General features: G+C 39.7%; 1 protein-coding gene across 3 annotated transcripts in view; it reads right to left on the reverse strand.

The window, feature by feature from the left end:
- Window positions 1-459: 459 nt before the first annotated feature.
- LINS1 (lines homolog 1) overlaps window positions 460-13,513 on the reverse strand; it is a 26,227-nt gene continuing 13,173 nt past the window's right edge. For 2 of the 3 annotated variants that reach the window (XM_019637888.1, XM_019637887.1), the window contains 6 exons: window positions 6,990-7,490; window positions 6,777-6,866; window positions 5,752-5,893; window positions 4,723-5,313; window positions 3,346-3,517; window positions 460-1,344 (listed from right to left, as the gene is read on the reverse strand). In XM_019637888.1, coding sequence (XP_019493433.1) covers window positions 462-1,344; window positions 3,346-3,517; window positions 4,723-5,313; window positions 5,752-5,893; window positions 6,777-6,866; window positions 6,990-7,388 — 2,277 coding nt within the window. In that variant the 5' untranslated portion in view covers window positions 7,389-7,490 and the 3' untranslated portion in view covers window positions 460-461. Of the gene's footprint in view, window positions 1,345-3,345; window positions 3,518-4,722; window positions 5,314-5,751; window positions 5,894-6,776; window positions 6,867-6,989; window positions 7,491-11,777; window positions 11,976-13,513 lie in introns of all 3 variants that reach the window. The other variant, XM_019637886.1, reaches the window with a different exon arrangement.

The raw sequence follows: 13,513 nt of genomic DNA on the forward strand, positions 1-13,513 counted from the left end.
GGAGTGATGCAGCTACAAGTCATGGAGCATCACGGATCGCTAGCAGTTGCCAGAAGCTAGGAAGTGGCGGGGAGGGTTCTTCCCCGGAGTCTTTTGAGATAAAGCATGGCCATGTTGACACCTTGATTTTGAACTTCCGGCCTCCAGAATTGTGGGAGAATAACTTTCTGTTGTTTCAATCTGCCAAGTTTGTGGTAATTTGTTACAGTAGCCAAGGAAACTAACACAATAACCATCCCCAATTTGTATACATCTGAACTACAATAAATTTCAAGTGGTGTGAAAATGTATCCAGTGACTAGTCATTTGATACATCTTTTCCACTAAGCTGCTTCCAATAGACAAAAAGAAAGATTTAATTTGGAGGGTTGTTTTTTTTTTGTTTTTTTTTACTATTATCTCATAAGACACAATTTATATTGGACATAAAAAACAATTCCTGGAAATTAAATGCCACCGTTTTACAAAGGGTTCATACTTTTATTATATATTGCCTCAATCTGTTTTAACAACTTCAAAAGTGCTGTGGGATTATATGGGAAAAGATTTTTCTTCTGCAAACGGTACACAGCACCTTGTAGCTCGTCAAAGCATTTTACTGTTCTGTAAGAAATTTCCACTTCAGAGACAATGCTATCTGGGGCTACATCGCAATCAACAGAGAGGGGAGTGTTCGATTCTTTCGGAACCAGAGGCCTTGACTGAAGCTCCAGGCTACGTTCTGTTTTATCCCCCCTTGTTCCAACTGTGTCCTGCATCTTCATGGCTTCTTTGAATAAAGATGTCGGTTCACCATTTGCTACACACAGGTCTGTGGAGTCTACTTCAGAATCATCAGAGCTGTCATAGTCCACCAGACTTTGAGAAGCTTGCGGGGGAGACAGTTGATTAGCTGGGAGTGTGACTTGGGTCTCCTCGGACATCACGACCTGGTTTGGTGGTTTGGAAAAAGCATCAGAAGCCCAGGGGACCCCAGCATGGGCCTTCCTGTGACTGCCGTGAGCAGCCAAAGGATGAACTCCCGTTTGGTGGCTGCGTCTGTCTCGGACAAATGAGGAGATCCAACCGCAAACATTTATGCTATCTTTAGATTCAGTTACATCCAAGTACCTGCAAATGGTGAAAAACTCATCCCAGTCTTTTTGTAATAATTTTAAGTATCTAACAAAATATTCAAGAAAACAAGTTTCTGATGAAATCAAAAAGTCAAGAAGGACTGTCGAATCAAATCCTACACTTTTTAAAAAGAATAAGAAAATACAGTGTGGATTATAGCCATTTTCATGTGTGTGATGGTTCCATAGTTCTTTTTCTTGGGTCCAGCTTTCAGTACCTTCACCTTTTCTGAAAATAGAAATAATGGAGACCCCAGATTAATGACTTTTTCCAAAAATAAGTTTTGGCAGATATAATTCACATACAAGAAATTCACCTACCGGATTACTTTTTTAATCTATGCATTATTTTAAAAGGAAACATTTGAAACCAATCTCTTTCTCCACATACTCTATGTAAATCTGACATAATAAAATAAACCAAATCTACTGACTTTGGTAGTTCTAGTTTTTGTCTGTTCAACAAAAGTGCTCTGTCTTCCGTCCCTCGACATCAGAGTTTTTCATTCCTACAGGTAACTACTAATCCTGTGTAGCAGGGTGGGGATGGATCCTAACCGCCTTCCTTCCCTTCCACACACGCACGTGACCCAGACTGACCAATCAGAGCACCCCACGTTCCTGGCCATGGTGACTGGTTCCGACAAACATCTGTGACCCGAAGAGCTAATCAGATCTCCCCCAGGATTTCTGCTGTAGTTATTAAAGATTATAAATGTACAGCTGCTGTTAAGTCTGGCACTGCTGGTGGCCCTGCCTGAGAATGAGTTCAGAGCTGGGAGACAGAGAAAAAGAGAAATAACCAATGACATGATTTGAATCTCTGTATATATGGTTATGCCTGATGCCAATTTGATCCCTTAGGATTCCCAATTAAGGGCCAATAAACCCCTTTGTTTGCTTAGACTAGTTTGTGTCGGTTTCTATCATTTATAGCCAAACAATCCTAACTAATACAGCTACTTTAAAAAATTACATATGGCACGAGCACACGCCTCTCTCAAGTTAAGGATGTTAGAAATTCACATACAAAGTAAATTTCACTCAGAGCCTTCCTCTTTCCTGAGGAGTAAGAAATCAGCTTCAAGCACAACTAAGATTATTCGAATGGGCATGTGCATGCAGACTGAACTTGTACTTGACCACTGCTGAGCCTAATTCAAATCACATGCAGGAATTCTGTGTTCTTGATGGGAACCTTTTGAAAACTGGCCCCAAACACTTACAGTCTGAAAGCTGCCACTGCCAGCAGTATCATAATACAAGGAAGACCTGGCAGCACAACACTGCACTGGCGGTCATTAGTAAGAAACCCCTTCCTCTGAAGCCAAGAAAGAAATGGAAGTCAAGCACATACTTGAGGGTTTTAATAAAGCAGAAGCAGAAACAGTGTACAAGGTCATCAGATATTAACTTCATAACCAATTACAGATACGTATTTGCCACGAGGAGATATTACCCCAAGTATAGCTGTTTTTGTTTTTTCGTTTGTTTTTTGTTTTTAGCTGAGACATCCTGCCACCTGTTGGCAGCTCAGCAGCAGCTCAGCTCAGGCAGGGGATCGAATCAGCGACCCTGGTGCTCAGAGCTCGCACTCTTTGAGTGAGCTCTTAACCAACTGAGCCACTCGGCCGGCCCCCAAGTACAGCTGTGTTAATAGGATCAGTATGAAATGTCACCAGTAACATAGCTTCATAATCAATTTCAGATATTTGCCTCCAGATGAGATCAGCCCCAGTTCAACTGGATATTAAGATGAAATTTAGAACAGCTCCTTTGATGACTTGTAAATGTGTACTCACATTTACAAAGGTAAAAATCCCCTTAGAGGAGTTCAATATAGAAAAGTCCATCTTAGAGATGACAAGAGTTCTTAAACATCAATCCGATTAAGATTTAGACAAGGGTATTAACTCACTCCTGAAGGCACAGGTAGAACAGAGAGATGGAGACTAAGCCAGACCCACGTTCTCTAATCCCAGTCTAGTTCAGCTGCCCTAGGTCTGCCAAGCCAGCCAGGCTGTCTCAGGAGAACTCCGATGTGATCTCATTTTCATGTAGAGCAGAGTTAAAGAAAGAAACTGGAATTTATAAGGAGACCACAAGGTGGTTAGAGAATTTTTTTTTTTCTCCTAATGATGGAAAGTAAATAATAGGTCCAGCACAGTATTCATCACGTTGTCTACTTTCCTGGTGTGTTGTTAGTACAATTACTTTAAAATATGCTAACCTGGTCAATTTCAGGTAGATGCCCATTGATGCTTTGGCAGCCTCTAGCATGTCGTCGTCTTGTTCGATGAAGACTCTAGATAACCACTCGCACGGATGGTGTGACCGCAGAGAGGGCTGGAGATGGGGCTCTAAGAAGGTCAGTAACTCAGACATGAACCTCTGTAAATCAACTTCAGAAAAGGCAAATTTCAAAGAGTAGGCAAGAGTTTACCAATGCATTCAGATCTTGCCTAGATATAATGGTAGTATCTAAAGGACTTTAAAATGCATTATCATCATAATTCACACTTTCCAAATGTCTGCAAGTCAGGGATGATCTCTACTTTGCAAATTAGGAAACTAATGAGCTTCAGAGAAAAAAAAAAAGGTACACACAATAGCATACAGTGGAAATGTACCAGCCAGGTTATCTACTTGCTACAACTGCCAAATAACGAATTATCTCTGAGAGATGAAAGTTACAGGAGTTTTTGCTAAAAGCACGTAAGCGAGGGAGCAGCAGATGACAAATCCCTTCAGTGGATGCCACAGGTGGCTGTTACTAAAGGCAACAGTGCAACCAAACATGAATAATTTTGCTTTCAAAATGACAGGGAACATTTTCTTTGTTTGTTTAAAGCAGTCAGAGAAAGTACTACTATTAAGCACAAAATTCAAAAAGGTTCTGGGAGGTTTTCACTGCAATTTATAACTCTTAATTCTGAATTACATAACACATGCCACCTAGTGTTGTAAATGAGAACTGCACAGAATTATACCTAAAAATAGGTACTTATTACCAGCTAAATGATATTCTAAACAATGCAGGGAAGTCACTGCTTACAATGAAAACCTTTCACTAAAACAATATGCTGCTTGTTTAGAGATGTTTTCTCTTCATTTTTCTCAAATGAAATGTCTTTCCCAACACCTAACATGAATATCATACTTGAAATGGCTGTCTTTGGTCTCTGAGTTAACATCCTGGAAATTATATGCAATAACTTCATCAATATAATTTCCCACATATTGGTTTCAATTCAATTCCTAATTATTAATAATCTACCTTAGTAAATATACTGATTTTATGAAGGAAAATATGAATGAAATATTGACTTACATCACTTACTTTGAGGTGGCTCAACAGCACCTATTTTTTTAAACTCAGTCATTAATTATGTTTATGCAAATTCAGCTTAGCCCCCAGAAAGTTGACATGTTTCTTGAGGTAATTCTAATTTTCTTTTTTTTGAAGAAAATCTGAAAAAGTATTACTAGGATTACATGTAGCTTAAATGAGTGGCATAACAGTCCTGAGATTGGATAATTATGAATAATTTAACTTCAGTCCGTCCTTACCCATTACTTTGCAGACAAAAAGAATTAGGAGAATTACCTTGCATTTCATCTGCCGAAGCACAATTTTGAAACTTGATTTCTAAGGATTTAATGATAAGTAAGCTCGCTGCTCTAAGGATCACATGATCGGGACCAGGGACCCCCTCACATCCAGGTTGAAGTTCACTGCCTCCAAAGCAGGAAGGTTTTCCACGGACAGGCAATATCCTCAACAAGCCCCAGTCCACAGCTTGCAAAACAGCATCAGCTAAAGCCAACATGTCCACCCCCAAATGCGGATCTGGCGGCATGAAGGGAGGGACGGATCCCCGACAAAGGTCTTCACCCACTTTCCAGAGAAGGCACTTTTTGATGAATATGATGAACTTCCTCTTCACGAAAGCCTGAATAGGCCAGGTGATAACACCTAGCACATGGGCAGGTTTCAAGAAAAAAATCCTCTGATAGGTGCAATGTAGCTCCAGGTGGATTCTGGAGGCTGTAAGGAGTTCAAGCAATTCCAGGACACCGATCAAGCTGTTTACTGTTTTAGAAGGATCTTGGTGGTTTTCGAGATGCTGAGAAAATAAGGAATTGTAGAAGCCTTCAAATACAGTGTCAAAAGGAGTCAGGAACTGCTTTAGAATTTCTGCAATTATAAAAATGGTAATTATAAACAACAGGAAAAACAAAGCCTTGTTAAGACACTTTTACAATTCAATTTTTATAAATATGATCCCTTTACAAGATGAAAACATGGATTTGCATTGTTTACCGCTAGTGTGAACAAATGAAGATACACACAGACTAACCAGTAATGAACACAGCTAATATCCATCTATTTTACAAGTAACAATAGTATCAGACTATGCTAGGAATATATAATAATGAGAAGCTTTAATTTTTATTTTTACTAACAATGAAACACTTTTAATCTTTTTCTTTATGAAAGGTATCTTCAATAAAAAAATATGGGGCAAGATTCTCTAGCTTTTCATACCTCAAGACGGATCAGATGTTGTAAAATAAGTTTTACTCCTCGTTATAAATATAATGATGATTGTTGATGGGGGAACATAATCCGTACCTGTTTTTTGTGAACATGCATCTTTAAAGATTTCTTTGATTACAACAGTAAAGGTCCAGAGGCAGTATACTACTTCATCATTTTCAGAGTATTCGGAAAGATTTTTTTGGCAAAAAGCAATCCAGGAACTACTTAACGTTATCTACAAGTGAGGAAATTTTTAAAAAGTAGTAAGTTATACAATATAGTTTCTCTATTACAAATCACCTATTATATATACAACACTATGCTTTTTTTTTTTAAAGTATGATGTTTGTTAAAACGAGGACACAAATATCCTAATATTCTTTAAGTCAAGAAATTCAGTTTGTTATAAAGGATCAAAAGGGAACATGAAAATAGTAGCAGTGTTTATTTATCTCTTGGTGGTGGAATGATGTGTCATTTTTATTTTGTTCCTTATACTTTTTCTCATTTTCCAAATTTTCTACCGCAAATACCACCTTTTTGTATTAAGGAAAAAAAAATGGTATTTTCAGAAAGGATAAGCAATTATAGCTAAAACTCAGTAGATGCTTAGGTTTGTTTATTAAGTAATTCAGAGATAAGAGAAAATTCTGATGCTCAATTTAGTCTTTTTTTTTTTTTCATTAAGCTGAGGGCCGTTCTTAGAGTTTATTTATATTAAACCTATAAAAATGGTCATGGTCTCTGAAGCAGAGGTTCCTACACCCTTTTTTGGAGAAAAGAAGGCCTACCTAGTCTTTTGAGATTCTGAAAAAAGGTATGTACTCTCTGACTTCAAACCCACCCTTTGGGTTAAGAGTCTGATTTGAGTTACAAGATCTTTAAGAAGTCTTACTCTAATCCTTAACACAAGTCACTATCATTTTATTGCATGCTTACACTTTTATGGACTTACACGTCATGCCAGCAAACATTTTATGGATAATCAAATACTTGTATCAATAAAATATCAACATTTTATTAATACAAATATTTGATACAACTAAAACTGAATGCCAAAGAGCAATTTTAAAGAAACTCTAAAAGACATAATAACACAGTTTGATTCTTTATCTTACCTTTTCTTTTAATTGGAAATACAGGAGTAGTGCGAGGCAATTTGCAGCCATGTGAGCCAACAGTTTATCCGGTTTTTGGAACATACAGATCTATCGGAAAACAAATAAATGTACCCTCTTATTGCTACATGTCTTTAAAACTTTCATTTTAAAAAATCTAGACCTTAAAATATATATATTATATATCTAACCCACAAAAAACAAATGGCTTACTAATTTAGAATCGATGTCAGATGATTTTAAAAGAATTTTGATGATCTCTCCGTATTTCTCCTTTGCATGGAGCTCAGTTTCGGCAGCCAATATTCTGGTTACCATCACTTTGATCACCGTTAACTGGAGAAGCTTTATTTCTCGGGCACTGCTCATCTGAGAGCGACTCTTCAGACATACAGGAGCTACAGAAACAGTAGCCAAATTGACAGACGACGGCTGACACTCGCCCTGGGCGCCAAAGGAGTGTGAGCATTCTGAGAAGGTGGCTGGACTGCCATCTTGATCGGAAAATGCTGGGTTCAAATAAATGACGTAATCCTGGTTGTCATTTTCAAGTGTGGCTCCAAGAAGAACCTTCTTGTATAGCTGTTCTAAAACTTCAAAGACATCTTTCATTTTGATTGCCAAGGTCTATCTTCTAAGAAGGGTGACAGCTCCAAATGGAAAATGTTAATCTTAGAAACGCAAGGAATATCTAAGATGTGTCTTCAGTGAAACCTATAATAGGAAAAATGATTTAAAGAGTCTAAGTGTTATATATACATTATATTACAAAGGAAAGGAATCTGTTTCCACTTTGTCATTCAGTCTCTCAAGTTACAGGTAATACTGATTGCTTAAGGTCTAAAATGGAATACTGGTAACAAGAACATTATTTCAAGGCCATAAAAACAAAGTGTATATTTTCCAAACAGATTTAAGACCGTAGAATTATTTTTAGTTTCATCACAGTAGAAACTTCAGCTTTCCTCCACCATTTTTCAATGGGCTATCAGGGTTTCTCAACCTTAGCGCTATTAACATTGGGACTGGATAATTTTGTGGTGGGGGGGAACTGTCGCTTTCATTGGAGGGAGTTTGGCAGAATTCCTGGTCCCTACCCACTGGATGCCAGCAGCACTCCCTTTGGGAGGCAAAGTCGTCCAGGTTGAGAACCACTGAGCTAATTCAAATTCATTAACCTTCACCTTCAACTTACAGTTGAAAACCTAAAGTTAGATTGCTATGTGATCAAACGGTATTTAGGTTATTGCTGAATCATTTCCAACTGAAAATTATATGATAATAGAAAGTCCTTGGTCATCATTGCTTAAAACATTAAATAAAATTTTATTAAATGCCATCACAAGAAAAAGACAAGCTATTAAGCCAAAGCAATGCAAACATGAGTAATCTATACTTGTAGCTGGGTACAAATGTAGACATCTGGTTGTCCCAGGATCCTCCGATGTGATGCTATTAAGCCAAAGCAATGCAAACATGAGTAATCTATACTTGTAGCTGGGTACAAATGTAGACATCTGGTTGTCCCAGGATCCTCTGATGTGATGGAGCCCAGGAAGAGTGGAGATAAGGGAAAGGACATTTAGAGCCAGGGAATACGGCAATTAATTGATAGATCAATATTGGAGGACATCAGGAGTTACAACAGAGCAAGCATGGCTGGGAAGAATTTAAGACTCTGGCATAACCAAAGAAATGACTGAATATCCCTTCAATGGAATGCTGGAGTCTGGAGGGATTACCAGACTCCTTGGGGCTAGGTCCTTTCCTTGCCTTTCGGCTACTTTACACCTCTGAAAGTTGTAACCAGGAGCAAAGCAAATCATTTTTTCTATAGTCATGCAATTGATTGTCTGGATGGACAGCGCTCCTTCAGTGAGTGGGAAAAACCAGCCTTGTTTCCATTTAGAAACTCATTTCAACATTTCTTGACTCCCCCCAAATCCGTGGTTCTTTTACTTTCACTTTAAAATCATAGTGGCATTGTCGAGACCCGCTCGTCCAGTGGCCACCTGGCGCGTGCAAGCCAGGTACCTAGAGGGTCCCAGAGGGGACTGAGTGGGACATTAGAAAAGCAAGTAGAAAAGACACAGAGATAAAAAGCTGGGATCAGGAGTGACACTCCGCCGCAGGTGGCGGAGAGTGACACCGTTTATTGATTATACTCAGGTTATATAGAGGAAGCAATTTCCTCTTTGTAGGGATCAATTCCCTTAAAGCATAGGGGATTTTGGTAGGGGATTTTGGGGAATGGGGAACCTATGTCCCTTATGCAAAGTTTTGGAGGTCTGGAGAAACAAATTCTTCCAGCAACAAGTTACATGAAGCACAGCGTAGACCAAGGATATTTTCTAAGCAAGGTTAAACTGAGGCAAATAGAAGCTGTCAACTAGTCCTTGGTGGAAAGTCCCAAAGCATCAGAGTCCATATTAGGAGGGTGCTTTTCCGAGGGCCCGGTGGCTTCAGTTCCAGGGGACTTCTGCTTTCCAATGGCACAGGAGATGAGCTGGCTGTTGCTGGGTCAGATGTCTCTCCAGCAGTTCCCTTTTTGCTGCTCACCCAACATGGAGTTCTGCAGCTTTCTCAGCACACGGAACATGGAGGCCTGCCGCTTTCTCAGCTTGCAGCCTCACTGCTCTCAAATGGCTCCCAACATGGCATCTACCTGGTTCTTTCATTAATGAATGAGTCAAATAAAATCGTAGCTAGGCAGTCATTGTACAGGGGTCATGATATTGCCCTCTTAAAATGTATCATTTAACAAAATTCAGACTTTCCCGACTTATTTAGAAATGGCCCGCCCATCTTTAACCTCCTTCCTCACTGGAGAAGACCTGAGAGCTGTCGCTTATTTGGGGTCTCACCTTTACAAGGTCCACTAACTTGTAAAGTAGGGGTCTTCAAACCACCCCCTACACTGGTTTCTTCCCCCTGCCAGGCTTCTAACGAATTACAATCCCTGATCATCCCCACAAGACAAAATGGCTCTGTTTTAGTCTTCTGGTAGAGAAGTAAATATTAAGAAGCCTATAGATTTTCATTTAAAGTTATGAATAAAACTGGGTTTTTTTGGTTAAGTTTTCTCTGAATACCATTTTCCAACTGTGCAGTGCATCCCACATGATTTAGGAGCATAACAAAATCTCGGTAAGCTTGTTCCATCTGACAACCAGAAAATTTACCTGAGCCCCCTGCTCCCTGAAAGCAGAGAAGGTTAAGCAGCCTGGCTCCCCTCTGTGTTCCCAGAAGGGGCTAACCAGGAAGGACCACATTCCCTTCCTCACGGACTCCTTTGTTTCATAAAACCCCATATTTTCTCTTTCTTCTTAGACAGGTTTCCCATTAATGAACATCTTCCTGTTGTAATAGCCTGGATAAAATCATCTCCTTAATCATCTGGTGTATTTTGTCTATCACACATCAGATTTCATATTCCATTTCGAAGTCTAATTCCATTGTACCTATTTTACTTTACATTTTAGTTATAACAATAACATTTCTTCCCAATAAAACTGCTGACATTTTTATATGTCAAATACTCCATGACAATAAACTATTTTAGATTTTAACTAAAATATTCTTGGGCCGGCCGAGTGGCGTGTTGGTTAAGAACTGGCTTGGGACGCCAGAGGGCCCCGGTTCGGATCCCACATATGAGGGCCAGTGACACTGCCCTCCGCAGCTAAGATGGTGAATGGCAACTCGACCTGGGGCTGGGCTGCCGTGGGTCACCGGCGACAGCATAGGCTACAGTCCCCTGCTGCAGTGGGCTGCCACAAGCTACTGTGTGTAGCCAGCAGCCAGCGTGAGTGGCCAGCAGCCACCGTGAGCAGCCGTCCAGAAGCCGGCGACTGATCTGCCTCACCCGGGAAGAGCGCAATGATGGTGCCAACTTGGGCCAGTGAAGCAACGTCCTCTACAACTAGACTGAAGAACAAAACGACAGCAACTTGTCTGTTCCCCTTCCCCCAATTCCCCAGTGCTGTTCCCCTCCCCCAATTCCCCAATAAAATCTAAAAAAAAAAATATTCTGAACTCTATTATTATAATTTTCAGTCTCAAATGGAATTATTTTTATTTCAATGCTATAGCAATAAAAATGCTTCTAGTAATATTTCTATAAATCTTAAGTCTTTAAATTTTACCACAAATGAGAAAAAAATTGCTGCTTTTCAACCATTTTCCACTTACAAAAAAACCCCAATTTAAATGATTCAACCATTTCTGCATGCAAAATTAAAGTGAATGCCAATAAATAAACAGATAAACAAACATTTTTGGGAGGTGAGAGGAGGGATGAGCTGTTTTCTGTCACGGTCAGACCCCGGTTCTTTGATAAGAGTGCTTATGAGAAATCCGAATGAAAAGTTATAAACTTTAAATTAAGATACACAGATTCAAAATGACCCTTTGTAGACAGAGGGAAAAAAGCAAAAGCATCCACTGGGGGTGAGGAATGCCCAGCAGGTAATAAATGAATGAAGACAATAGGTGCTGGGCTGCTTCTATTGTGACTAAGCATAAACCTCCTAACTACAGTATCTTTTAAAACATTAATGCTGAGTAAAGAAACCTGCATGAAACAAACATTTATGGGTAGCTCACTGAGAATTGACAACTGCAGTCATTTTTTTACTTTTTTTTCTTAAAAACAAAAAATACACACACACACACACACACACATATATACATACATACAGAGTGCCAGAATCATGTATACACATTCTAAGAAAGGAAAACTGTATTAAAATTGTAATACTCAATATATATCAATAACAAAAGATGAATACAAGTCACGTTTGACTTCCGCAATTACAAGAGGTGCTCAATGTGGTTCCCATCAGCGTCCAGACACTTCTGATGATGGCGAACTACTGCTGGAGCAATGTTGACCAAAGTGTCTACTTGTATACATTTTTTGGCACCCCTGGTATATATCATTAAAGGAAAAGACAAATTCTGAAAAAAACAAAAAAAGGACCGGGAAATTGAATCACTCACACATTTCTCTGAAGTGGCTGCCACAAGGGTGGGACATCTCAGGCTGTATAACCATGCGGGTCTGGAGGAGGGTGGGCCCTGTAGACACCTTGTTTTTAAGAGATACTAACAAAGCAAAGTGTCGGGGAAGGGTGTTCGGAATGCTGAGAAGCTCTGAAGCCAGCTGAGGTGGATAAGCGAGAGAGAGAGCTGTCCAGCCTGGCAAGGAAACAAATATTAGAAGGGGTCCAATTAGGACAAGTGAATGAGCAGTGCTTCTGCGAGTTTGTTCAGCAAACGCCTCTTGGCAGAGGAGAGTGAATTCCCACACCAGGTGGCCTAAGGGGTACCCATTACAAGTATACAATCTGTCTGACTTAGGGATGGCCTGTTAACTCAAATGGTTAGAGCACAGTGCTCATAACACCAAGGTTGCCAGTTCAATCCCCACATGGGCCACTGAGATGCACCCTCCACAATACAATAGATTGAAACTACTACTTGACTTGGAACTGATGGGTCCTGGAAAAACACACTGTCCCCCAATTAAAATATATACATGTGGTTGTTGGAGAAGTCATGACGTATTTTGTCTATGTTTTTGAAAGGTCATTTATTTATATAAAGAACAAACATCAGTCAGTGATATATTGCCCATTTTGTTCGATAACCTTTTGCCATCTTTCAGTGAGCTTCATAATTCCTCGTTCATAGAAGGATCTGTCTTTATTTGCAAAAAATTGAACAAGGTGCTGATTTACAGCCTCATCTGAATTGAACGTTATACCACACAAGGAGTTTTGAAGAGAGCGAAACAAGTGGAAATCTGACGGGACAAGGTCAGACGAGTATGGTGGGTGTGGCAACACATCCCATCCAAGCTCCAATCATTTTTGACAGTGATCAAACTTGGGTGTGGTCTCGCGTTGTCACGATGGAATACTCCTCCTTTACAATTAACAAGCTCTGGACGTTTCTGGATGATGGATTCATTCAAACTGTCCAATTGCCGACAGTACACATTCGAATTGTTTGGTTCTTTGGGTAGGAGCTCGTAAAACACGACACCTTTAAAATCTCACCACACTGAGCATAACCTTCCTCTGATGAATGTCTGCTTTTGATGTTGTTTGAGGCGAATCAGCACATCAGGACTAAGACCATTTGCGCACCACACTGTTGTAAACAATCCACTTTTCATCACCAGTTATCAGTCGCTTCAAAAAAGGATCATTTTCCTCACGTTTAATGAGCATATTGCAGATGTTTATACACACCGTCAAATGAACTTCTTTGAGTTCATGAGAACCCAAATACCAAGCTTGCTTACGTATCCCAGCTTCTTCAGGTGGTCGTGAACACTTCAATAATGGATGTCCAATGTTTCTGCAATCTCTCATGTTGTGTAACGTGGGTTTGAGTCAATCAATGCCTTTATTTTGTCGTCATCAACCTCGGTGGACCTTTCTGACTGAGGAGCGTCGTCGAGATCAAAATCACCAGCACAGAATTTCATGAACCATCGTTGGCACTGACATTCTTGTACAGCATCATCACCGTAAACTTTATGCAACTTTTCACAAGCTTGACGCATGTTCTTCCCTTTATGGAAGTAAAACAGTAAAATACGGCAAAAACGCAGTTTGGTCTTCCATCTTCAACTTGTAAAATCTCCAAAACTCAACCAAATAGCTCAATTTTTTTTTTAGAATGAAGCTAGAACTGTCAGCTGTCAAATGACATAGCAATAACATAGA

Source organism: Hipposideros armiger, unplaced genomic scaffold, assembly GCF_001890085.2.
Source record: "Hipposideros armiger isolate ML-2016 unplaced genomic scaffold, ASM189008v1 scaffold_35, whole genome shotgun sequence".
NCBI classification, from domain to species: domain Eukaryota; kingdom Metazoa; phylum Chordata; class Mammalia; order Chiroptera; family Hipposideridae; genus Hipposideros; species Hipposideros armiger.